This window comes from Ictidomys tridecemlineatus, chromosome 2, assembly GCF_052094955.1.
Source record: "Ictidomys tridecemlineatus isolate mIctTri1 chromosome 2, mIctTri1.hap1, whole genome shotgun sequence".
Taxonomy (NCBI): domain Eukaryota; kingdom Metazoa; phylum Chordata; class Mammalia; order Rodentia; family Sciuridae; genus Ictidomys; species Ictidomys tridecemlineatus.
Window position 1 is genome coordinate 19,921,251 of NC_135478.1, and position 24,194 is coordinate 19,945,444.

At 44.9% G+C, this 24,194-nt stretch overlaps 1 protein-coding gene across 7 annotated transcripts in view; it reads right to left on the reverse strand.

The window, feature by feature from the left end:
- Positions 1-2,058: 2,058 nt before the first annotated feature.
- Ackr2 (atypical chemokine receptor 2) overlaps positions 2,059-24,194 on the reverse strand; it is a 58,454-nt gene continuing 36,318 nt past the window's right edge. Inside the window, exons 1-3 of one of the 7 annotated variants that reach the window (XM_078038047.1) lie at positions 17,259-17,388; positions 9,544-9,653; positions 2,059-4,397 (exon numbers count right to left, since the gene is read on the reverse strand). In XM_078038047.1, the coding sequence (XP_077894173.1) occupies positions 3,206-4,360 (1,155 nt within the window). In that variant the 5' untranslated portion in view covers positions 4,361-4,397; positions 9,544-9,653; positions 17,259-17,388 and the 3' untranslated portion in view covers positions 2,059-3,205. Of the gene's footprint in view, positions 4,398-9,543; positions 9,654-12,690; positions 13,011-17,258; positions 17,399-21,150; positions 21,291-22,663; positions 22,896-24,194 lie in introns of those variants that run through there. The other 6 variants (XM_078038046.1, XM_040290109.2, XM_040290111.2 and 3 more) reach the window with 6 other exon arrangements.

Consider the following 24,194-nt stretch of genomic DNA (forward strand, 5'->3'; position numbering starts at 1 on the left):
ACCACCTCATTTCCCAGGGGACTAAGCAAGCTCAGAGTCCTTCCTGACAGTGGGGAATCTGGGGCCTTGGAAAGAGAGAACTGAAGGCACCAGAGCTGAATGAGATGGAGGAGGAAAGGCAGAGGTGGAAGAGCACCAGAGGCAACTCAGGCAGCATCAAATAGCAGCTGGGCTCACAACCTATGCACCATGAGTAGGCCACACAAAGCTCAGGGGAAGAGAAGAAAAGAGTGGGTAGAATCCTCACTGTGGCTCAGTTCATTAGCCATTCATTCAAAATAGTACTTAGTAAGAAATTGAGATAGATAGATAGATAGATAGATAGAAGAGAAAAGAGGAAGAGAAGAAAAGGAGGAGGAGGAAGAGGTAAAGAACAAAACATAAGAGGAAGACAGTACAAGAAGTACTTAGTGAAACTTTACTGCATCATGAGCAGCACTTGTAGCAACACGGAGGATAGAGATTTTTCACATGGTGAAGTCCCTGTTCTTGCAGTACCCAATCATCTAATGCTACCCTTCATTCCATCCTCCTAGATGATTCATTTTCTGTGTCCCAGGTTCTTTGTTTGGTCGTACAAGACAGAAATTTCAAGATGTGGCCAAGCTGTGGTGGTTCTATGAGGTAGGGGAAATGGCGAGCATTTTAGAAGCTCAGGAAAGAGAGTGCCATTGTGGTCTTGGGGGCTCCCTAGAGAAAGGTTTCTCAGGGGACCTGTCAGAGGGCAGGAAGATGGCAACCATGGGAGATGTGAAGAGAAAAGCATCCAGGTGGGGAATATTCATCAGGAATCTTTAAGTTGCAACAAAACAACATGAGTCCACACTGGGAAGGGCTTTATTGGTTCATGCAGCTGTCAAAATCTCAGGTTTGGCATGAGTGTCTGCCTGCCTTGATTCTGAGGCACAGATACTGTCCCCAGGCTCTGCTCACTCACTTGTGCTATTCCTTTCATCTTCCAAAGTTCAGATGATGAAGGAGCAGCTCCAGACTTCATACCCCCTCATCGTCAGTTTCATACTTTGTTTCTAGCATGTTCTAGCTGCATCATATTTTACTGGCTCTTCCTAGGTCATATGCCCATCCCTGAATGATGCACCAAGGCAAGGGAAATGGAAGGCTGTAACTGGTCTCTATATTGTAAGCTTCGTGGTACCATAACAAAATGCCTGAGCTAATGAGCTTAAAAAGAGAAAATGTTTATTTTGACTCCTAATTTGGGGATTCTAGTCCAAGATCAGGCAGAACATTACTCTGGGCCTGTAGTGGGCCAGAGTAATGATGGGGAGTAGATAGCACAGCAACCTGCTCTCCCCATGATCTAGGAAGGTAAAAAAGGACAGAGAGAGAGAAAGAAGGCCAAGGTTTCACAATTCCCTTCAAGGGCACATCTCATCATATAAGTGCCTCCCACTAGGCCCCATCTCTTACAGGCTCCACCACCTCTCAATAGCGCCACCTTGAGGACAAAGCCTTAAATACACGGGCCTTTGGGGGACACTTATCCAAACCATAGCAGTTTATGCCCTATGTTGTACCCAACCTCCACCCAAAGCACAGGGCAGAATGACAAAGCTTCTGGACTTGATTGTTTAGGCCCCAGGGAGACCGAAAGGCTCCTGAGACAGGGCAGGAAGAGGGTGTGTTCACTGTGTTTCCTCCTATAGATTGTGCATGTTCCTGGGAGGAGCATCTGCAGCCTCTTCTGATGGCCAGACCCTGGAGCTGCCATCAAGGTTACAAGGATCTTTTCCCAACTGAGATACAGAAAACAGGGCACTCTGGTGGGTGGAGGACCTCTGGCTTTTCTTCTCCAGCAGTGCCACAAAAAAAAAAAAAAAAAAAAAAAAACCAACAACAACAACAAAACCCTCTAGGCACACATCCCAAAGATATTTCCTGAATACCTTCTACACTCCAGGTCCTATGCTGGAGGCTTTGGAAGAACAGTGAGCTGTACACCAAGATCCTCACCCTGTGGAGCTCACCTGCAATAACGGGATTGGGGACTATGTTTGTCAGCTGTGCATTGCTGTGACAAAATACCTGAAAAAAAAATAAACTTAAAGAAAGAAATGTTTATTTTGGTTCACAGTTCAGAGGTTTCAGTCCATGGTTTATCACTCTGGGCCTTGGTGAGGCACAGCATTATTGTAGAGAGGGTGTTGTGGAGAAAAGCTGCTCTCCCCATGGCATCCAGGAAGAAGAAGAGAGAAAAAAAAGGGCTAAACCAGGGATAAAATTTAGTCCCCAAGGGCACGGCACCAGGGACCCACTCCCTTCAATCAGGTCCCACCTCCTACAGTTTTTGCCACCTCCCAAAAGTCCATTCAAATTATGAATCCCTCAATTAATTAACCAACTGATGAGGTCAGAGCCCTCATGATCCAATCATTTCCTAAAAGACCTACCTTTGAACATTGCTGCACTGGGGACCATGCACTAGGGATATGAGCCTTTAGGGTCATTGAAAATCCAAACCATAATAGGGACAATAACCAATAAACATAAAAATAAGAGAAATATATAGAATATGAGAGAGTAGTAAGTGCTATTGAAAAAAACAAAAACAAAAAGGAGAGCCGAGGGAAGAAGATTAGAAACAACAGATTGTGCATTAAATATTGTGAACATCTGATAGAGAAAATGGGAGCTGAGTCAAGAGCTGACGAGGTGAGAGAAGGAGCCAAGCTCTTCCAGGAAGATGGCACAGAGGAATCTCCTTAAAGGGATATGCCTGGAATGTCTGGAGACAGCACTGGAGGCCAATGTGTCCAGAGCAGAGTGAGCAGGAGGGAGTGGGCTGGAGATGAGGGCAGAGGCTGGGAAACAGATCACAGAGCCCTCTAAGGAGCACTGTAAGGACTTGAGCTGCTACTCTGAGGGCGAAGAAAGGACAGCTAAGAGTGTCATGATCACTCTGACTGTTGGAGGCACATTAAGCAACAGAAGTACACGATGATTGGAACACAGAAATCAGTTGGGAAACTACTGCAGCAATTCAGGTGAGAGTGTGTGGTCCTGAAAGCTAGTGAAGAAAATGAAGGAAGAAACAAGGAGCGAGAAGGTGATGCTGATGGTTGGGAATAAAAAAGTGACCACTGGGTTTAGCAGCATGGTCACTGAGATCCTCAGAGGGATTGCTTCAGGCAGAAGCCCAACTGAGTAAGCGTCATCTTCTCTCTCTAGACTGTGGTATGGCCACTCAGGCTGAACCATTCCCCTCAGTCCCCTTGTTAATGGCTCCTTCGGTCTGCCTCTCCCCAGGGTCTTTCATATCAGTCATTTCTTCTTGGTTAGTAAGCCTGCTGCTCTCAGAACAGTTGGACAATGAGGCCTGGGCAGTACCAGGTGCCAGACGCCGCCTGAGCATAGCAGCCAGGAAAGCCTTCAGGTACCTGCGGAAACGGCGACTGGAGAAGGCATAGAGGACAGGGGTAAAACAGCAGTGAAGAAAGGCAAGGCTCTCTGTCACTTGAAGTGCATAGTCCAGATGGTGGCTGACCTGGCAGTCCCCAAAGATATGCAGGTCCAGCAGTGAGTGCAGAAACAAGGTGAGGTTGTATGGGAACCATAGCAAGAAGAAAGCCAGTACTAGTGATGCAGCTACTCTTAGAGCCCGGCCCTGGCCTGGGGGCTTCAGCTTGACCAGGACACAACCAATGCGGGAGTAGAAGAAGATCATGGTCAAAAGTGGAAGGAGAAACCCCAGGAGATTCTGTTGGAAGCGGAGGAAGAGCTTCCAAATGGTCCCGTGTCCACCAAAATCCGCGTAGCAGTTCCACACACCCTTGGGGTTTTCATGTATCTGCACAAAGACCATATCAGGGATGGAGATGGCCAGGGCCACGGCCCACACTATGGCAGCAAGCAGCAGACTTTTGGCCCGAGTCCTCAGCCTGTGGAGGGGCTGAGCATGAACAATCTCCAGGTACTTGTCCAGGCTCATGCAGCTGATGAAAAAGATGCCACTGTAAAAGTTAATGGTATACAGGGTGCTCATCATCTTGCATAAGAAACTGCCAAAGACCCAATGCCAAGCCACGGAGATGCCCCAGAAGGGCAAAGTCACCACAAACAGGAGGTTGGAGATGGCCAGGTTCAGAAGGTAGACCTCAGTCATCCGCCTGCAAGGCACGTAACGGAGTAAGACCACGAGAAGGAGGAGGTTCCCGGTCAGGCCCAACACAAAAATCAGGCTGTAGAAGACTGGCAGGAAGACTCTACTAAAGGACAGGACATCATCCTTCCTGCAGAGCAAGAAAGCCACCTCATCTAGGTAGTAGTAGTCATAGAAGGAACTGTTCTCAGAACTGGCATCCTCGGTGGTGAGTGGCAGAGGGGAGATGGCGGTGGCCATGTTGAGAAGACACACTCAGTACTGAAGTTCTGTGGTGCTGTGAGAGAAAAATATGGTGAGACTTTACATGCCCTGCCTCTCTCCAAACCCACTTTGGCTATTGCCCTGGAATGTCTAATAGACTCTTCAAATCTAGGGCAGAACCTGCAAATAAGAGCTCATGCTTAGGAAGCCCAGCCCTACCACTTACCATTGTGTCACCGTGGATAAGTGTCTTAATCATTAAGGTGTTGGTAAAGTATTCAGTTCTTTCATTGTGGTCTCACTGCTTTATTTTTCTCCCTCATCATTTAAAATGATTTATAATGTCTTTCAGATTTTCCTTTATTGTTTAGGGATACCAATTCACCAATTTATTGTGTCTCCTGAATCTTCCTCATGCACATAATTATGCTTCCTTCTTTGGCTTATAATTTTTTATAATGAGAGCTTCCCTTCAATGGGATTTCTCTTATCTATAAATGTACATCATGTCCACTCTGTTTTGGGGTTTTCTTCATTTTTAACAAGTAAGGAATTCCTTTGCTCTTGATAGTTTTAAAATATTTAATTTATAAATATTTAATTTTGTATCAATAGTTTCACTTGTAAACAATTAATATTTTAAAGAGTTTATCCAATATTTCTATGTATAAGAGAAAGTGTGATCCCTTATGTTAAAGAACCCAGAACCAACTAACACTTATCATCCCTCAGTTTCCTCACTTTTAAAATGACATAATAGCCAAATTATGGAATCAACCTAGATGCCCTTCAGTAGATGAATGGAGAGGGAAACTTTGGTATATACACAATGGAAATATTACTCAGCATTAAAAGAGAATATAATCATGACATCTGCAGGTAAATGGATGAAGTTGGAGAATATAATGCTAAATGAAAGAAGCCAACCCCAAAAAAACAAAGGCCGAAAGTTTTCTTTGATATGAGCATGCTGACTCATAATGACAACTAGCAGGGAGCATGGGAGGAATGAGGAACTTTAGACAGGGCAAAGAGGAGGGAGGGGAAAGGAGGAGGCAAGGGGGTAGGAATGATGGTGGAATGAGTTAGATATCACTACCCTAAGTACATGTATAAAGACACAAATGGTGTGAAAATACTTTGTGTACAATCAGTGTCTTGAAAATTTGTACTCTATGTGTAATATGAAATGAATTGAATTTTGCCATCATGTATGACAAATTAGAATAAATTTTTTAAATTAAATTAAAAAAAAGACTTAACACCAAAAAAACCCAAATAACTCAATCAATAAATGGGCTAAGGAACCAAACAGACACTTCACAGAAGAAGAAATAAGATCAATCAACAAATATATGAAAAAGTGTTCAGCATCACTAGCAATTTTAGAGAAATGCAAATGAAAACTACTCTAAGATTTCATCTCACCCCAGGAAGAATAGCAATTATCAAGAATATAACAACAATAAATGTTGGTGAGGATGTGAGGGAAAAGGCACACTCATACATTGCTGGTTGGATTACAAATTGATGCAACCATTAAGTTTTCTCAGAAAACTTAAAATGGAACCACCATTTGACCCAGCAATTATCCTTGGTTTAAATCCAAAGGACTTAAAATCAGCATACTACAGTGATGCAGCCACATCAGTGTTTATACCAACTCAACTCACAACAACTAAACTATGGAACCAACCTAGGTGTCCTTCAACAGATGAATGGATAAAGAAAATGTGATACACACACACACACACACACACACACACACACACACACAATGGAATATTGCTCAGCCTTAAAGAAGGAAGAAATTATGACATCTGCTGGTAAATGAATGGAGCTGGAGAATATCATGCTAAATGAAATACGCCAATCCCCAAATAACAAAGACCAAATGTTTTCTCTGATAAGAGGATGCTAATTTACAATAAGGAGGGGGGCCTAGGGAAAAAATAGTTACTTCAGATTAGGTAGAGGGGAGAGAAGGGAGGGGAGGGAGTATGGGGGTAGAAAGGATAGTAGAATGAATCAAACATTATTACCCTATGTACATATATAACTGTACGACCTGTGTGATTCTACATCGTGTACAACCAAAAGAATGAGAAATCATGTTCCATCTATGTATGATATATAAAAGTGCATTCTACTGGCATGTAACTAATTAGAACAACAACAACAAAAAGTCATTAGGGTGAAGCCCGCATGACCAGATCTTGGGGGTTTAATTAGAAGAGAGAGCAAAACCAGACAGATATTAGGCAATCCTTGCCTCTCGCTATATGACACTCTGTATCATCTCAGGACTCAGCCAGCAAGAAGGTCAATGAAGTTCTTAGATCTCATATCACCAGAACTATGAGCCAAAATAAACCTGTAAAAAAATAAAATAAAATAAATAGCTCTTAGCTGGATTCTCAGAGAGGTTTGTCTCTGGGCCTCCTGGGATGCTCTGGGTGTTGGGGGTAGTGGATCTCAGTTACTATCTATTGTGCATCCTCTCATGTCACACCAAATGAACAGAGAAGAATATGCTGTGCCTGGAGCTTCTTGCTGGACAGGTTGAGAGAATGATGACTGCACCAGGGCTGGAGTCCCTCCGGAGGTTTTTAGTATGGGTCCCCCGGGGTGTGGGGAGCCTTGTCAATTTTCATCAGATTCTCTTCCAAGTTTCAGTGTATGTAGGTGAGTCTGAGGTTTCCAGTGTGTGCCCCCAAGGCCTGGCAATCATCCAAGTGTCCCCAGCATGCCTCAGGTTTGGAGGAGCCAACCACTGTTCCGCGCTAGAAAGTGAAGGGTTGCAGAAACTGGTCATTTGAGAGCCTCTCTCCTAGAGCCTCCAGACTTGATCCCAGTGCAAAACCACTACACCTATTGTCACTCTTGTCACAGTGGGTGGGATCACTGACCTTGTTCCCTCCATTGCTCTTCGTATCACAGCCCTTGCTGCCCCGGGGTTCTTGTCAGATATCCCTCAATCTTCAGGCCACCACTGCCTCAAGTACCCACTCCCACTCAACCAGGTCTTCTGAATTGTGAGTATTCTAGATTTTCTGACCCCAGAGCAATGTAGTTGAGATGGCTCCTGATTCTAGGTCTTGAGTATCTGCTAAACCATGTAGTAAATCTGTTCTCTAAAGCAAGCTTGTTCAGGAGTCGCATTTAGATCAAAACCCTTAAAGCATGTAAGGATCATGAATTTACTTCTCTTACAATTAGGACTGCAGGATGCCATTATTACCATGGCCACTTGCACTTTACAGTTTTGGTTATGTTCCACCCCCTTCGGTTCCCTGCCCCCAGCTGAGGAGCAGGGGTTGAGGTTGCAAATTGCTTTGCCCATTTCTCTAGGTGGCCTTTCGATTTTCTGTGCTGTTTAGGTTTCTCGTGGCTACTTTATCAGTTCTCAGAGTTCTTCCTCGCTCTCCTTGGAATATACTTTCTCCTTTGCTGCCCTGAATCTTTTCTCCTGTGGAGTCCAGTGAAGGGTACCACCATCTTCTAATGAGAATCCTTCTTTGAACATTTAAAAAATATATATATACAGCACACCATAGTTATCTATATTCACTCTACTGTGCAATAGCAGGCAGAACTTCTTACTCCTAACTTAGTATCCACTGATAGACCTCGCCCCAGCCCTCTCTCTTCCCCCTCTCTCCAGCTTCTGGTGACCACTATTTAACTCTCAACCTTCATGAGATCCACTTTTTTACATTTCACATTTGAGTGCATCATGGTATTTCTATTTCCAGTTTTTCAAAAAACCTCCATACTGTTTTTGATAAGTGCTGTACTAATTTACATTCCCTCAGCCATGTATAAGAGTTCCCCTTTCTCTGCATCCTCACCAGCATTTGGTATTTGTCTTTCTTACATTAACCATTCTTACTGGGGTGAGGTGATATTGTATTGTGGTTTTGATTTACATTTTCCTGATGATTAGTGATGCTGAAATTTTTTTCATATACTTTTTGGCCATTTGTATGGGTTCTTTTGATAAATGTCTATTCAGATTATTTGCTCATTTTAAAATCAGATTGTTTGGGGGCTTTTTGCTATTGGGTTGTTTGAGTTCCTTATAAACTCTCAATATTAATCATTTATCAGATGGATAGTTTGCAAATATTTTTTACTCTATTGAGTCTCTTTTGCTATGCAGAAGATTTTTAGTTTGCAATAAGTCCATTTGTCTAGTTTCACTTTTATTGCCTTTGCATTGGAGGTAATATCCAAAATATCTTTGCCCAGACCTATGTCCTGAAGACTGAAAGTAATTTTTAAAAGAAAACCTCATATGAACCAGGGATGCAAGTCTGTCATAAACCAAGTATTATTGAGCACATTAGATTGTCCACCAATGAGGAAGGGGCTTTGGGGAGAAGAGAGGAAGAAGTTAAAAAGGTGCATAGGACCCAAGAGACAATTATGGAGAGTCACTAAAGCGGGCCCCGAGAGCTAATGATGATAATGCAAATCAACTCTACTCTGTACCTCTGCATTTTATTTCATATTTTTTATTTAATCTGTAATTGAAATTTTTAATACGTTAAATTCCAGTTTGTATTTTTCTGTGAATTATTTATGGTTTTAAAGGGTGGGGCTCTCATTTTATAAGAGGTCTTATGTAGTATGGATTTTTGTTTTCTTCATGTGCAATGCAAATATTTTCCCTAGTCCTTTCTAGAAGAAATTTTGACCTTTTTTTTTGGCAACGGGTGGGGTACCAGGGATTGAACCCAAGGCACTTAACCACTGAACCACATCCCCAGGTCTTTTTGTTTTTTATTTTATTTTATTTTATTTTTAAGGAAGAGAACTTCTTTGTTTTTTTTTTAAGAGAGAGAGAGAGAGAAAGAATTTTAATATTTATTTTTTAGTTATCAGCGGACACAACATCTTTGTTTGTATTTGGTGCTGAGGATCGAACCCTGGCCGCACGCATGCCAGGCGAGCGTGCTACCACTTGAGCCGCATCCCCAGCCCTCTTTTTGTTTTTTATTTTGAGACAGAGTCTCATTAAGTTGCTTAGGGCCTTGCTAAGTTGCTGAGGATGACTTTGAACTTTTGATCTTCCTGCCTCAGTCTCCTGAGCTGCTGGGATTATAGTACCACCCTGCTCTGCTGCCTTTTTTTTTTTTTTAAAGAAATGTTAACAGGCAGAATTTTAAAAGAATTGTTGACTTGAGAGGGCTTCTTTTGATCCTTTTAGTATTCACCATGCTGTGAGCTCACTTGTGATGGAAACCTTCACAGCTGCTGAGGCAGAATCTCTCTCCAGGGCCCTAGAGTCTTCCCATCCATGAACTTCTGCTCCATCCTTAGGCTCCTATCGAACGAACGAACGACATCTGAAGCAGATGTTGGTCAAATAACACGTGCCCTATCCCCACTCCAGGGGCTCAGTTAGAGCAGCTTTATCTAAGCAGCTCTGCTTGTGACAAGCCTTAGCCTCAGGAACTTGGTCCTGTGCCTTCTTCTATTCCCATCCTGGGCATCTGAGCCCTAGCCCCTCCCCCACGGGCAGTGATAAGATCATCCCAGCACTGACTGGTGTTGGGAGTCTGTGAGATGCTGGGAGGGCCAGGGAGGAGGAGGGGGGTGCCCTTCTGCCCTTAGGTCTACATGGGACTTATTAGTCAGGATAACAGTAATTGCACACCACTCTTTTCTGAGCTGCCAGCATTGGCCTTGATCTTCACCCAATTTCTCAAAGTCTCTTTGCTCAGCAGTCTTTTGCTTTAGCAAACAAATGAGACTGACGAATGTTTAGATCAAAACTCAAGGTCAGAGTCAGCAGAACCTGGTCTGGTCCAGGCCACTTTTGAAAGTCTCTCTTCACTTGGAACACTCTGACCCCTACCCACCCAACCCTCTGATCTTTGATTCTGGGAATCCTTCCAGGTCCTCCTGCTTGTGGAACGAGCTATCACTTTTATCAATAATATCAACAATGGCTCAGCAACCAGCACCCCATATGTACACTGTAGTTGGCTGGACACCTTCATGTCAGCTGTGATCATCCTATAACACAAATCAGGGAGGGCAGTGGGCTTATTTAACCAGGAAAGCAAAGCAACTTGTCCAGGGGTACATAGGACCCCAAACTTGGGTCTTCAGACTCTGGACACATGGTACCTTGCCCCCAGTTTCCTCTCATCTTCAGCCTCTTTTCTACCCCACCCAGCTGTCACCATAAGGGGACACTAAGGAAAGTATGACTGAATTGTTACCCTCGCTGGTTGTTCCGGAGACTCTAGATGTCAGAATGACATCAATGTCAAGGCTTTCTTGAGCCTCCTTGTGAAACACAGCCCCCCATTGAAGCCAGAATCATAGACACCCCCTCCCTAACACCAAAGATATCCATATTCTAATCCTGAGCCCTGTGGATACATTACCTTAAATATCTATAGAGTCAATCAAGGACCTAGAGATGGGGAGATTGCCCTGGATTACACAGGTAGCCCAACAAAATTCCAAGGGTCCCTATGAGAGGGAACAGGAAGGTCAGAAACAGGGAAGGAGGCATGGAGAAGTAAGTGTGGGGGAGGTGGTCAGAATGGCACAATGGCTACATAGCGAGCACAGAAGCCTCTAGAAACCAGAAGAAACAAGGCGCAAATCCCCTAAACTCCTGCAGGGCCCAGCCCTGCCCATCTACTTTAGATTTACCACCTCTACAATAGCAAGATAATAAATCTGTGTTGTTTGAAACCACCAAATGTGTGGTCATTTGTTGCGGTAGCACTGGAAATTAATGCACTTCCAGAGACCTATTGTGCTCTGAGAACCTTGGCCTGAGAGAACACAAGTGCATCCTGTCTACCTGTCTTGACTTACAGGCAGGTAGATTGAGACCTGAAGAAGGGGAATGACTGGTACAAGGCATGCAATGAGCATTTTGTCTGAGCCTTTAAACCCCACGCTCCTGACTATGGTTCAGATCTTGATTCACCTCTCTTTGAACTGTCCCCCATCTATCCCCCCTCTGTTTCCTTTTTTGTTTGCACTTTTGCTTATTGCCTGAATTCATTTGGCTTTCCAGCAACACCTTGATAGGAAATGAGTGAAGTCATTCACATCTTAGTATAAAGCAGCAGGTAGGAAGGCAATCCTGGGTGAAATTCTGCAGAGTAAGTTTTGAGGAATCCAGAGAATTACATAGGGACTGGAAAGGGAGGCCTTATAGAATAAGGAGGGTCAAGGTCAAAGAGGCAAGCCACAGCTTATCTCTGGGGCAGTAACATTATCTTTTTGGTGCTTCCTGAGCTGCTGGCCTAGGCTAGCTGCAGCTTTGGCTTTGCAAGAATCTCTAGATACAAAGTAATATCTCCTGCTGGGCAACCAGAGTTTACCACCAAAGGCCTCTCAGAGAGGCTGCAGTTGAGGCAACTAAAGGGAAGATATTGTTATGTCCATGTAGACAAGGAGGCAGCCATGTAAGTTGAGCTCCTGCTGTGACTGACCACTTACATGTAACCTTCTCATTGATCCTCATAATCGCCCTGGGAAGCAATATCATTATGGTCTCCATAATGGTGAGGAACTTGAGACTTACAGAGTTGATATCCAACCGCCCACAGCCTCAGATTAGCAAATGATGGACCCAGGATTGGATGGAATTGATGAGCCCTTCCCCCAAGGTTCCTCTTTTAAAATGGATCCAACTTCAACTTGAAGGATGAGGCTCAGAGGATGGGAGTTCTGGCCTCAGCAACAAGTGGCAGAGAAAACTCAAAGCCAGTAGTGTGCAGGGCCAGCTCCCACAGGCTTATGAGAACCAGCAGTGTAGCATCTCAGAGGCATTCAACAACTGATCATGGAATATACCAACTCTGCATTCAGTGATGTTAAGTTGGTTGCTTGGCAAGGGAAATATTGACGCCATGGCAAATACTCTAAATTAAGGCTTCCCCTCCTTACTTTCCTCTTCTACCTACCTGCTCCCAGCCCAGAGCTATTGTGAGATCTCACTAGCACAGCCCCCCCACACACACTCACACATCTTCCTCTCCCACCTCCCACATCAGTTCTGAAGCCACCCTCCCTATCCAGCCAAGAGCCCTTAAGGACAGGGTCACAGGTGCTAGGCGTGTACCTGTGCTGAGTGTGCTATTTACTGGGCACCTGATAAAACACACTGGTCAAACAAACAATTTCAAACCTGACCCCAAGAGGTCACACCAGTTTTTGGAATGTAAATCCAAGAACATCATTTAGGATTATTCCTAGAGGAGAATGTTAATGTTGGCTTCTTTGGACTCTGGAAATCCTTTAAAATGCCCCCTAGTCCCTCCCCTCCCAGGAGCCTGTCAGACTGCTGGCTGGGGAATTTGTGCCCCAACCTCTGAGCAAGCACTCACCAAAGGCCACTCCTCAGCCTCAGAGATGCCTTTGGACGATCTCCTGCCTCCCCTGTTAGTCAGGGTGACAGTCGTGCCTCCAGGACATGCCAGTACAGGGCCGGCATCTGAGAGGCGCTGAGCAGATAATGGCTGAATCCATGAGCACAACCTCCTCTTTCCTCCCTTGTCATTTTTTCCTTTCCTGTATTTCAGCCTCTCCACCACTCTCCAAGACACACCCTCCTTCTATGAGTTATTCCCCAGCCTGGGCCAGCTCTGCCCCTGCAGCCTTGGGAGCCCGTGACCAGGCAGTGTGACTCAGAGCCCCCATTTCCACATGAACCATGTTTAAGTGCTGCATCCAGCTGGCACAGCCTTCTTGACTTATGTCAGAGAGACAGCCCTGCAGCTGCTTTGGAGAGGACGTGTGTGTGCGCGCACACGTGTGTGTGTGTGTGTGTGTGTGCACGCGCACGCGCATGTGCAGAGATGGAGTCCTGGCTCAGCTTGGGATGGCCCCCAAGCCCTCTGCCCATGACTCTGTCCTTCCCATCCTGCATTCCTGGCCTGATTGTGGCTGGAAAAGTCGAGGCAGGAATTTTGAAATGAACCACAGCACCTGGCTGCAAAATGCCCTCTGGCTTTGGAAGAGGCCCAGAGAAATTAAACCCAGATGGCAGAAAACCTGCCTCTGGGGAAGCTGGCAACTGTTGTAGCTCTCTTCTTTCTTTCTCTTGGGCCAGTAAAATCCCAGATATTAAATTCTATACAACAATGACATGCAGTCATCATATAGCACATACTACAGAACAGTCTCTATTCTCAAAACTTTCCCTGTACTCATTCATTTCATCTTTGCAATGACACTAGGAGGCAAGTAGCATTATTTCTATTTTACATCTGAGGAGACTGAGACACAGAGAGGCTAAGGAAATTTCCCAAGGTCACACAGCTAATAAATAGTTAATCTGGGATTTGAATCTAGGCCCAAGGCCTAAGCTAGAGATGGAGAAGTAATGGGAGACCACACTGCTGTTGCTTAGGAGGCCTAAATGGGAGGCTGGCTAGAAGGCTGATGGCCCATGAATGAAAAAGGCAGCACAGTCCCACATGGAAGACAGGAAAGCCATCGAGTGTCTTAGGAATGGCACACTAGGGACAAGAACTTGTGGGTGGCCACCTCGGGAGGCAGACCTAGCTCTACTTCCCCAGTCTGTTTTGAGGTGACTTCGGACTTAAACCTTCAGGCCTTGCCAAAGTTTTCCCAGGACAAAGCAGGGCTTTCATCCAGAGCCCTGGTCTTCCACTAGTCAAATTTCTCACCCACACAATGATCCTAGTAGGTACAGTAAAGGATTTTATGAACATTCAATGTGATGTAATCCCTGAACCCTAACCATGTACTAGGCTCTGCGAAAGGTCTCTAAATATTTTAAATTATTTCATCTTCACATTTAGCTTATAGAAGTAAATACATGGATAGAATAGCTCTGATTTACAACTGAGGACACAAAAGCAACAAAGAAGGTAAAGAGTTGGCCCAAGGTCACGGAGCAATTGAGTAGTAGAACCAGGATTTGAAAGCCAGAATCCGTGCACTTAAACACTAAATACTCTACCTCTCAAAGAAAATAGCCAGCAGGTTGTAGGTTTCCTCCTCTGAGCTTTACATGTATTAATGAACTGATGACTCACAACAATTTTATAAGATAGGCCTCATTTTACAGATGATGAACTGAAACTCAGAGAGGGAGAGTAACGTTCCCAAGGGAACACAGGAAGTACAGTCAGCCCTCCATATTCACAGAGTCTGTATCCATACATTCAAGCAAGTAAAGATCAAGAATATTTAAAAGAATTCCATATGTATTAAACATGAACCAACTTTTTTCTTGTTATTATATTCTCAACAATACAGTACAGCAACTATTTACATAGTAGCATGTACACTGCATTAGGGTTTATAAGTCTCCTAGAGGTGACTTAAAGTATACAGGAGGATGTGTGGGATAATATGTAAGTACTATGCTAGTTTATGCTATAAGGGACTAAAGCATCAAAGGGTTCTGTTTTCACAGAGTTGGGGACAGAGGGTGTCCTGGAACAAATCCCCCTTGTGACACAGCCAGGGACCTCCCATAAAAAGCAGGCCCTCTAAGGGTCCAGGGATTATAACCTCTCAGGAGAAATAACAGAGCTAAGCTAGCTCTCCTTCTTGCAGGGTTAACAGTAATATCAAAAAATTAGGAGTTAAAAAAGTGCATCAGCCTTTAAGGCTCTGGGAGTGAGATAAGATGCCAGGGGCTGGGAAGTCAGCTCAGCTCAGCCTTCTGGATTATGTCGGCAGAAACACCAAGAAGCTGGTGCCAGGCAGCAAAAGCACCAAGACAAAGTCACTGAGTCAGGGCAACAGTACACCCCATTCTGAAAACAATTCTTTCCCAAAGTTGAGGCAAACACATGGACAGAATAGTCACTGAAGGAAACTTCGGTTCCCTTGATTTTATCAGCAGAGTAAAACGCATGCACCCAGGAGGGGACTGATAGATAGTCGTGAGACCTTCGACACATGAATAAGTATGACGGAGAACAGCAGGTGCAGGTGAAACCCCACCCCTTGCTGGGATGACCTCCAGAGACTGCAATGCCCCTACCCGACAGATGCCAAAGCTGTGCACCCTTGTCCTTTGCCGGAGCCAGCCTGGCACACTCCATCAGTCCTGTCTGCCTTCTGGTTCAAGCAGAGGCCCTCTGCAAAGAGCCTCGTTCTGCTTACACTGTGCCTCTGCCTGGTTCTGGTTCTGGGAGGCTGCCTGTCCATCATCCACCCTGGGAGCAGCACATTCAGATAGAACAAGATTTATAAATTGTGGTGAAAACAGTAGCAGGGGCTGGGGATGTGGCTCAGAGGTAGAGTGCTTGCCTAGCCTGCCTGAAGCCCTGGTTCAAGACCCAGCATCACCAAAAAAGGTAAAACAACAGCAACCCAACCTGACATTTTGCAGGAGACTCTGTACTTTCCAAGGCACTTTTCTATCTGGTCCTTGTTTCTTCCTGGCTCCCTTTGGAGGAGACAGTAGACATTACAGCTGGGCTCACAGAAACCCCAGGGCCACACTGCAAGACAGGCAGAGCAGGCTCCAGAGTTCAGGACTCCAGTTCCCAGTTCACTGTGCCTGCTCTCTCTTTAATTTTTAAGCTATATTTTGTGGACTTCAAAAATAATATATGTTCAATGCAAAATGTAGAAACACAAGGGGGAAAATAGAAAAAAAAAATTTGGCTAAAAACACCCCACTATCCCACCCCACTGAGATGACCCTTATAAACATCTCAGTGTACCTTGTTTGTCTTGTTTCTTATCCAGAAATCCTCAAAGATTTGTTGGCCCACCAAACCTCATGGATTTGGGAATCACAAAGTCTGGCTGAAAGGGAACGGCCCTTCCGGTCCCCAGCAGGGCAGGGGTCAACTTGCTAACTCCTGAGAGGCTCCCTGCTCCCCACGCTCCCAGGGCTCCATATTCCTCAATGTTTCCTGGTTCTTATCAATAAATGGGGATGTTGGTGACATTGATTTAAAAAAAAACACCAGTAACTGTTTTCCCAAAGCTTATCCCACTTTGAAGTAAACAACTTCAAAGAGCTCAGCACTCTGAGGAATCATTGTGGCAAGATAAGCCACAATGATTTATCTTTATCTTTTTATCTTTTATCTTTTCCCAGTGTTTTTTCCCCTATCTAATTAAACATTTTTTAATTAATTTTGCCTCCCTTATTGTTGCCTGAAATATTACCACTAGAACTCCTTGCATTTGTATTTCAGCAGGATGCTGAGTTCAAAATGAAACACCTCCCTACCTGCAGGAAGAGTGGTATACATAGCCAGAAGATCAATTAATCCACTTCTTACTGGCTGAGTAACCCTGGGCTAATTATTTAACCTCTCTGAGCCACAGTTTTCTCAGCTCCCTGGTAGGTTTTTATGATTAACTGAGTGCTTAGGGCTAGCTGTTGTTCCTGCCAAGGCCTTGACATAAATAAACTATTAAAAGACAGTTAGCTTAGGCAGGGATGGAGAGAAGAGAATCCAGGGACTGCCTGGATCCTGCAGCTATTTGGAACAGAAGGAACGGGCTGAGGATTTGGGAAGTAATAAAAGCGTACAGGGTCCATAGAGAGAGGGGACCTGTTTGAAAGAAGACCACAGTGCTGGGGAACCTCAACCCTGGGAGGGAATCCCTTAAAGACCATTGTCACAGCTAGGGGCACAGAGGTCCAAGAAAGAAGGGAGTGCCTGTGATCCCCAGCAAGATCTGAGAACCCAATTTCAGAGATTGAAAAAAAAATCCACAAATAAGATTCTCAGAGCCAGGGGGAGTCAGGGGGGAGAGGCCAGCTAACCAACCTGCTCTCCAGGTGCTGGGGCAGTCATCCCAAAAACTGCACCAGAAAGGAAGCTCCTCAAGGACCTCTCCTACCGCCTCCCTCTCCTAGAACTGGTGCCCACTCCCCAGGCCACTGTATCTGTCCCTCCCTGTGGCCTCTGGGCAGGCCCACCCTTCCCTGAATATGGCCATAACCTACCAGTGTCAGAAAGACTTTCCTGGAAATGTAACCCAAGCCTGGGAGGAGAGCAGCAGTCCCGGTGCCTCTTCCTCGGGGAAGTGCTGTGGGAGTGATTCTCAACTCTCTAAACAGCAGGCTGCACACATCCTGCTTTAAGACTGCGGGTGGGGTGGGGTGGGGGGAGGACATCCCTTTACTAGAGCCCCAGCCCTCCCATCAGCTGCCCAGAAGTTGACAAATGTGTCAAGCTTGAATGAACCCCCACCCCCATTGCACTTCAAGGAGGAGAATCCCCAAGGACATTCTAACTACTTTGGAAAAAGTGTATCCCCAACCATATCTCTCTGGAATGACTCCCTAGCAGCTGGACCAAGGATAATAACATCCAGTCCAGACCTCAGGGTCTGACTGTGTCCTCTATCTGGATGGCGTTCCAGCCCAACTGCCAGATATCTCACACCCAGCGTCAGAGATGCTGGACATGCCCCCAGCAGGATTCCCCTGTCCATCTTCCTCTACTCTATACTCCCCGGAGTCTCCTCCAGCCATAACTCTCTCCAAGTTATGCTGTTGGTTTCAACCAGAGTAACAGCAATAATCCAAACTCCTGACTTTCCAAACCATCTTTTCTCCTCCCCTCCTTCTCCCCACACCACTCCATCCCAGCACTGTAGAGCTAGATTTAGTTGTCTGTGTCCTCACTGGATAAGGAGCTCTCAGAGCAAGGACCATATCTGATTCTCTAGCTCAAGCCCAGGGCTGGGTAAAAGCAGAGACTGATTTAATAAATATCTGCATATGCTCAGAAGTATGAAGGTCCCTCTCCCATGTGGTCCAGGATCAGGGTCTCGGACACCTTCAATTCTAGGGCCGCTGTTTGCTTGACACATAGCAGATGCAGTACAGCAGTAATGCCAAGTGGATTCAAGGCCCTGGTATTGAGGTCACACAGAGCTGGCCTTGAATCTAGGTCTGTATTTACCAGCTGTGTGACCTACAGAGGATGGCTTCACCTCTCTGAGGTTTTTGCATCTGTATTGAGGATGGGGTTGATCCCTCAGGCTGGCATCAGGAAATTGAATGTCCCCAGGGGTAGACATGGACTTAGACAATGCCTTTCTCTGGGGTCCACAGGCCACCCAGAGTAGAGATAAAGCCCGTGACAAATTTTCACTCAGACAGAGGGGACCAGAGGATCCTCTAGGAAGATGGATCTCTAAATCTTTCCAGGCCAAATGTGAATTATCAATTGCTCCAGAGAATAAGGCCCAGAGAGTTGCCCAAAAGAGCCACGAAGTCCTGGCTACCTCTCAGACAACAATTAAATTCTAGAAACTGGGCTCCTTCTTCACCACTCCTGCTTTTTAGGGTTTTATTTTAAAATTATTTTTAGACTTGCAAAAAATAATATACAGGATTCTTGTGTACTTGTCAATCAGCTTTCCCCAGCATTGACATCTGATATAGTCATAATGCAATGATCCAAACCAGGAAATGAACATCGACACCATACTATTAACTTACAGAATGCTGTGGTTTGAGCCATATGTCCTCCCAGAGATTCATGGCCCCCAGTGTAGTGGTATTAAGAGATAGTGGACTTCAAGAGGTGGGATTAGTGAAGGTAGTTAGGTCATAGGGATACTGCCCTTGAAAGGGATTAATGTTGGTCTCTCAGAGTAGCTTAGTTCCTCAAAGAATGCTGTCTTGCCACGTGATCTCTTCCACACGGATTCTCACTATGATATTATCTGCCCTGAAGTCCTCTCACCAAAGCTGAGCAGATGGTAATAGCACTGTGCTTTTGAAATGTGAACTAAATAAACCTCTTTTCTTTATAAAGCATCCAGCCTTGGGTATTTTGTTATAGCAACATAAGAGGGACTCATACACAGATCTTATTTAAATTTCATCAACTGTCACACTAATGTTCTGTTAGTGTGAACATTGATGTTTCATGGCCTTGATGGTTTTAAAAAATGCTGTCCACTTCTTTCAGGATGTCTCTTCATGATCTAACTGGGGTTATGCATTTTGGGTAGAACAGTACAGAAGTGATGGGTGTCCTCAGTGCATCATATATCAGAGGACACAATTTCAGTATGTCTCTTTACTGGTGGTGTTAACTTTGATCATTTAGGAAAGCTAGTATCTGCCAAGTTTTTCCACTGTAAAATTACTATTTATTCCTTTTAATTAGTAAGACTTTTGTGGACAGATTCTTGGAAATGATGCAACTATCCTGTTTCTCATCATCCTTTTGCCCACTAATTTTAGTATCCATTGATGATACTTTCCAACAATCAATCATTACTGTGGTGTTTGCCAATTGACAATTTTCCATTTCCTTCATTCTTTCCATATTTATTAATTGGAATTTTGCTATAAGAAAGAATTTGGTCCTTCTCCTAATTTATTTATTTTTTTATATCAATAGGGATTCAAGGGCATTTATTTAATTCTATTACTATCATTATTTATCTTGCTCATCAAGTTGTCTCATCCTTTTTTAAAATATCTCAACCCATCTGCTTCCTGTTGCACCAACTTTCTAATGAGACATTTCCAGAGGCTAAGTCACCTGCCTTCCATGTCACTTCCCAACCAGAACACATCAAACGCTGTCTGGCAGGTAGTTGGGTTTCCCTGGAACTCACCAAGGCACCTTCCCAGCAAGGATGGGACCTTTTCCTGGAATAGACAGGCTGCAGTCAGGGAACATGTGTCAGAGCTCCATAGGCAGGAAGTTACAGATACGGTTGAACCCAGCCAGGTGGCCTCTAGTCCTGCCACTTGCCATCCAGCCATTCATCCTCCCTCCTGCACCACCAAACTCACATCCTGAATTGTTCCTGCTTGCATCCCCCTTCCTGCTGGGCTGAGAAGCCAAAGCAGCAGGCAGCTGGCAGCACCTACCCAAAGTTTTTTCCTAATTTGCAAAGGAAATACTCTCCACCCAAGGGACGATTACCAGCTGCTCTCCACCAGTTACAAGGGCAGCCAAAGGAGACAAGGCAGTACACAGCTGCCAGAGAAGCTCTAGCCCAGGAAAGGAAACATTTGCCAGTGTTGAAGTGAGCCTGAGGGAGAAGGCTGTGGATACATTTCTCTTGTTTTAAGACATGCAAGGATTCTGTTTGCCCTGGGAGAGAAGTGGACCCAGTTTTTGAGGTCAGGAGCTGGGTACAGGGCTCCTCCCAGGGTTGCAATGCTGCCTCACCTTTAGAGTAGACCTAGACTCCTTCACTGTTCTGATGTACTTCCTAACATACTTCCACTCTTAACATATGGGCTACATCCACAGTTACAGTGAAAATTAGCATCATATTTTCAAAACACCTGCTTCTCTCTTCAGCTGAGCCAGGAGTGTGCACCTGTGAACCTTTGGGCTGCAAAGGATCCTTCCTGTCTTGCACCCTCCCACGCCCCCCCACACCCTATCCCCCCCCATCCCCCCCCCCACTCAGCTCTAGGCCCACCACCCACTGGGAGCCTTCATGAGTTTCTCCAGGCCTCTCTCTTCCCCTGCTCTCATTCCTGTATCATTTAGGGACACATCTATCTCCCTACCACACTGCGAATTCCTCACAGTCAGGGTCTTGTTCATCTGCACGGAGTACCTGGCACTGTCCCCACGCAGAGCAGGAGTTGATTTGCCAGCATCACCCAACTGGCACTTTGCAGATTGGCACTTTGATGGGAGAGGCCTGGTTGGCCCTGCCTCATCCTCTAGCTCACTCTGTCTCTTTCTCTCCATTTCTCTGTCTTCGTGAGACAAAGCTCATCCCGTTCTAGCTGAGCCTATGAGCAGGCTGTCAAGTCTTCCTCTAGGGCATTAAGACTCTTGAATTCCTAAACCACAAATTTACCCACCAATTTAGAAGCTTGGTTAGTGCCCATATTTACTCACTTTGATTAGATGTTCTGCCGGAGTCTCAGACCAACTTCTTCCTATCATGCTCCATTGACCGCACAACAGGAAGCAAATGTCTCTCAGCTCACCTCTCCTATTTCCTCTTTCTGCACAGCCCCCAGGCTGTCTGTCCATTCCAGACCTATGATGTCTCCTCTTTAGTACATCTTCATAGGAACTTGTGCTCAGGGCCTCTGGAGGGAGCTGCTGACACTAAACAGGGAGCTTGTAACCCTTCCCCTGATCCCAATCTCTTGCCTTGATGTAAATATATTTCTTTGAAATCAAGACATTTATTCCAGCCATATATTACTTTTTAGAGTTATGGTGTGGCTTTCCAGATATCTTCTCTGGGGATTAGGCCAGGCTACCTGCTTTTACCTAACACCAGTTTCAATGATTCTTATATACAAAGATCCCACCACCCCAGGATTCCCAGGAGCTCAGTTTCCCTGCCCATGGACCAGTTGTAGAGGGTGGGATTCAGAGATATCCATGAGCCCATCATCTGTGACATCCTGTTTTGACTCTAAGAATTTACCCTTGGAGATTGATGTTTGTGCTTCTGCAAGCCCATGACTGGAAACTGGACACCCAGCCAGTTCAAGGTCAGGAATGGCAAATAGTAGCATTTGGGCTTGGAAGTGGGTGGATGGCTGCCAGCTTTGAGTAGCCAGTCTAATTTCTCTAGAGTTATTTCCTTTTAAATACTTTCAGTGTCTCTGGAAACTCAAAAAGCTGGCTGCTAATCAACAGTTGAGAACTGGAGACCTTTCCCCAAACCACTCCTTCACCTCTTCACCCAACCTCCCCAAGTACCTCTCTGGCCCACACCCCAGACAGAGCACAAAAGGCAGAATAACATACTCATTCGTGCTTGCCTTGCACTTGACTGGACTAGATCTGCTTTCCAAACCCACACATATTAAGCTGTCCCATCCTCCTACAACCCCATTTTAAAATGAGGAAAATCAGGCACAAAGTGATTAGGTAATTCTAAATTTCAGGGCTGGGATTTGGACCCGACTATCCCCAACTCCACCCTCAGCCTCCACCCTGTTGGTTTACTGCACCCTCCCTTCTGAATCCAGATGTTTTCCCCTCCTCATCAGATATTTCCTGCCATTTTATTATATAAGTTGTTTATTATGGCAAATTTGAAATATGACCTCCAAAAGTGCCAGATAGGTATAATGAGCTCCCAAAGCATCCCCCACCCAGCCCACCAATGACCAATCAGCAGCCGATCTCTTTTGCCTACTCTGCCACCTACGTACTACTTTTGGTATTATTTTGAAGCAAATAGCAGAAATCATATTATGTAATCTTTAAATATTTGAGGTGCCTTTGAAAGATAAGGACTCTGACCAGTGTCACACCTAAAAAAGTCAACACTGAATCCCTATCATCAAATATCTAGTCACTCCCATATAAATGCCATAATGTTTCCATTTATCATGAATTTGAATCAGAATTCAAATAAAGTCCACGTTATGAGTGATTGACGTACCTGTATACATATATGTGTATAGATAGACGATAGCTGCACAAGATGATGATGATTGTAGACAGATGTTTTTCATCTCCCAGTCCCTCTCCAACTCCATCTTCATGCTTTCCCTTTCAACTTATTTATTGAGGAAACTGGTTGTTCCTGCTGTATATTAATTTTCCCAAGGTCTGGATGTTGTTTACTGCATCCTCTGGTATTGTTTAGCATGGCTTTCTATCCTCTGCATTTCCTTTAAAGTGAAAGTCAAAGGTGTGATCAGATTTGGGTTTGAAGATGTTCACCAGACTCCTTCACCGATGACGGTGGGTTTCTGTGGCTGTGTGATAGGAACCTGACTTAACTTTGATGACATATTCTCCTCCTGTAGACCTTTTCCTATCTGCTTGAGCATCTTCCTCCTAAATGGCTTCTTAGCTACTGGCATTCCTTAGCACTTGGCTACCAGATCCCTACCCAAGCCACAGTACCACCCAGGGCTGGGCATACAAAGAGGAAACAGAACACAAACTCCACCTGAAACTGCCCAATGGATGGCTGGTTTTAGGCGATGGGAGGATGGAAGGTTATCACTAAGGGAATTCTCCTCACTTCTACAACTAAACTAAGAAAACTCTCAACACATGAAATCAGTGTCAGCTGATATCACATTGTCCTTTGACAATGGGTTTGTCCCTAGCTGGGGATGGCCCCTGCACAGTTCCTGGGATCTGTCACTTTAGCTCTGGGCCTTTGCTCCTTGAACTTCCCATCCTCCCCACTGCTCACTTACTACAGCTGTTCTCATTCCTCTGCATGCAGGAGTGGGGCTCCATCTATCACTGTGCTTTCTCTCCTCAAAGCTCCCTGAGAAAGGCAGATTTTCCTGAGGTTTGGGACGTGATTAATTTTCAAGTTGCCCTGAGGCTGGGTGCCTTGTCATCTTATGACACCCTAGGCCACAGGCTCACTTCCTGTCATTATAGTGCAGCTCAACTCTGGTTGTCCCTTCAGTGACAGGGACTATCTGCTTCAGATATCACCCCAAGAGCTCAGAGGACCTGGTGAAGCTCTTAGATTTCTGCCCCTTTCTGCTCCCATTCCCTCGCAGTCTCTGTGGATGGAAGGGAATCATGTGAAGGGAAAGATGCTTCTCCCCTTAGAATCACATTTTGTACCAATGGGTCCCTTGGACAGTCCAGCAAAGCCTTTGAGTTCCCTCTCAAAACAATATTCTTTTAATATAAAATAAAATATATTTAATACAAATTATAACCGGGCATGGTGGAACATACCTGGAATTCCAGCTACTTGGGAGGCTAAGGCAGGAGGATCACAAGTTTGAAGCCAGTGTCAGCAACTGAGACAGACTTTTTCTCAAAAATCAATAAATATGTTAAAAGAGCTGGGGATGTAGCTCAGAGGTAGAGTGCCCTGAGTTCAGTTCTCAATACCAAAATAATAAATACACTTAGGGGAAAAAAAAACAATTATAGCTCCAACCTGGAAATAATCCAAAGGTCACTCAACAAGCAAATGGTTAAGCAATCAG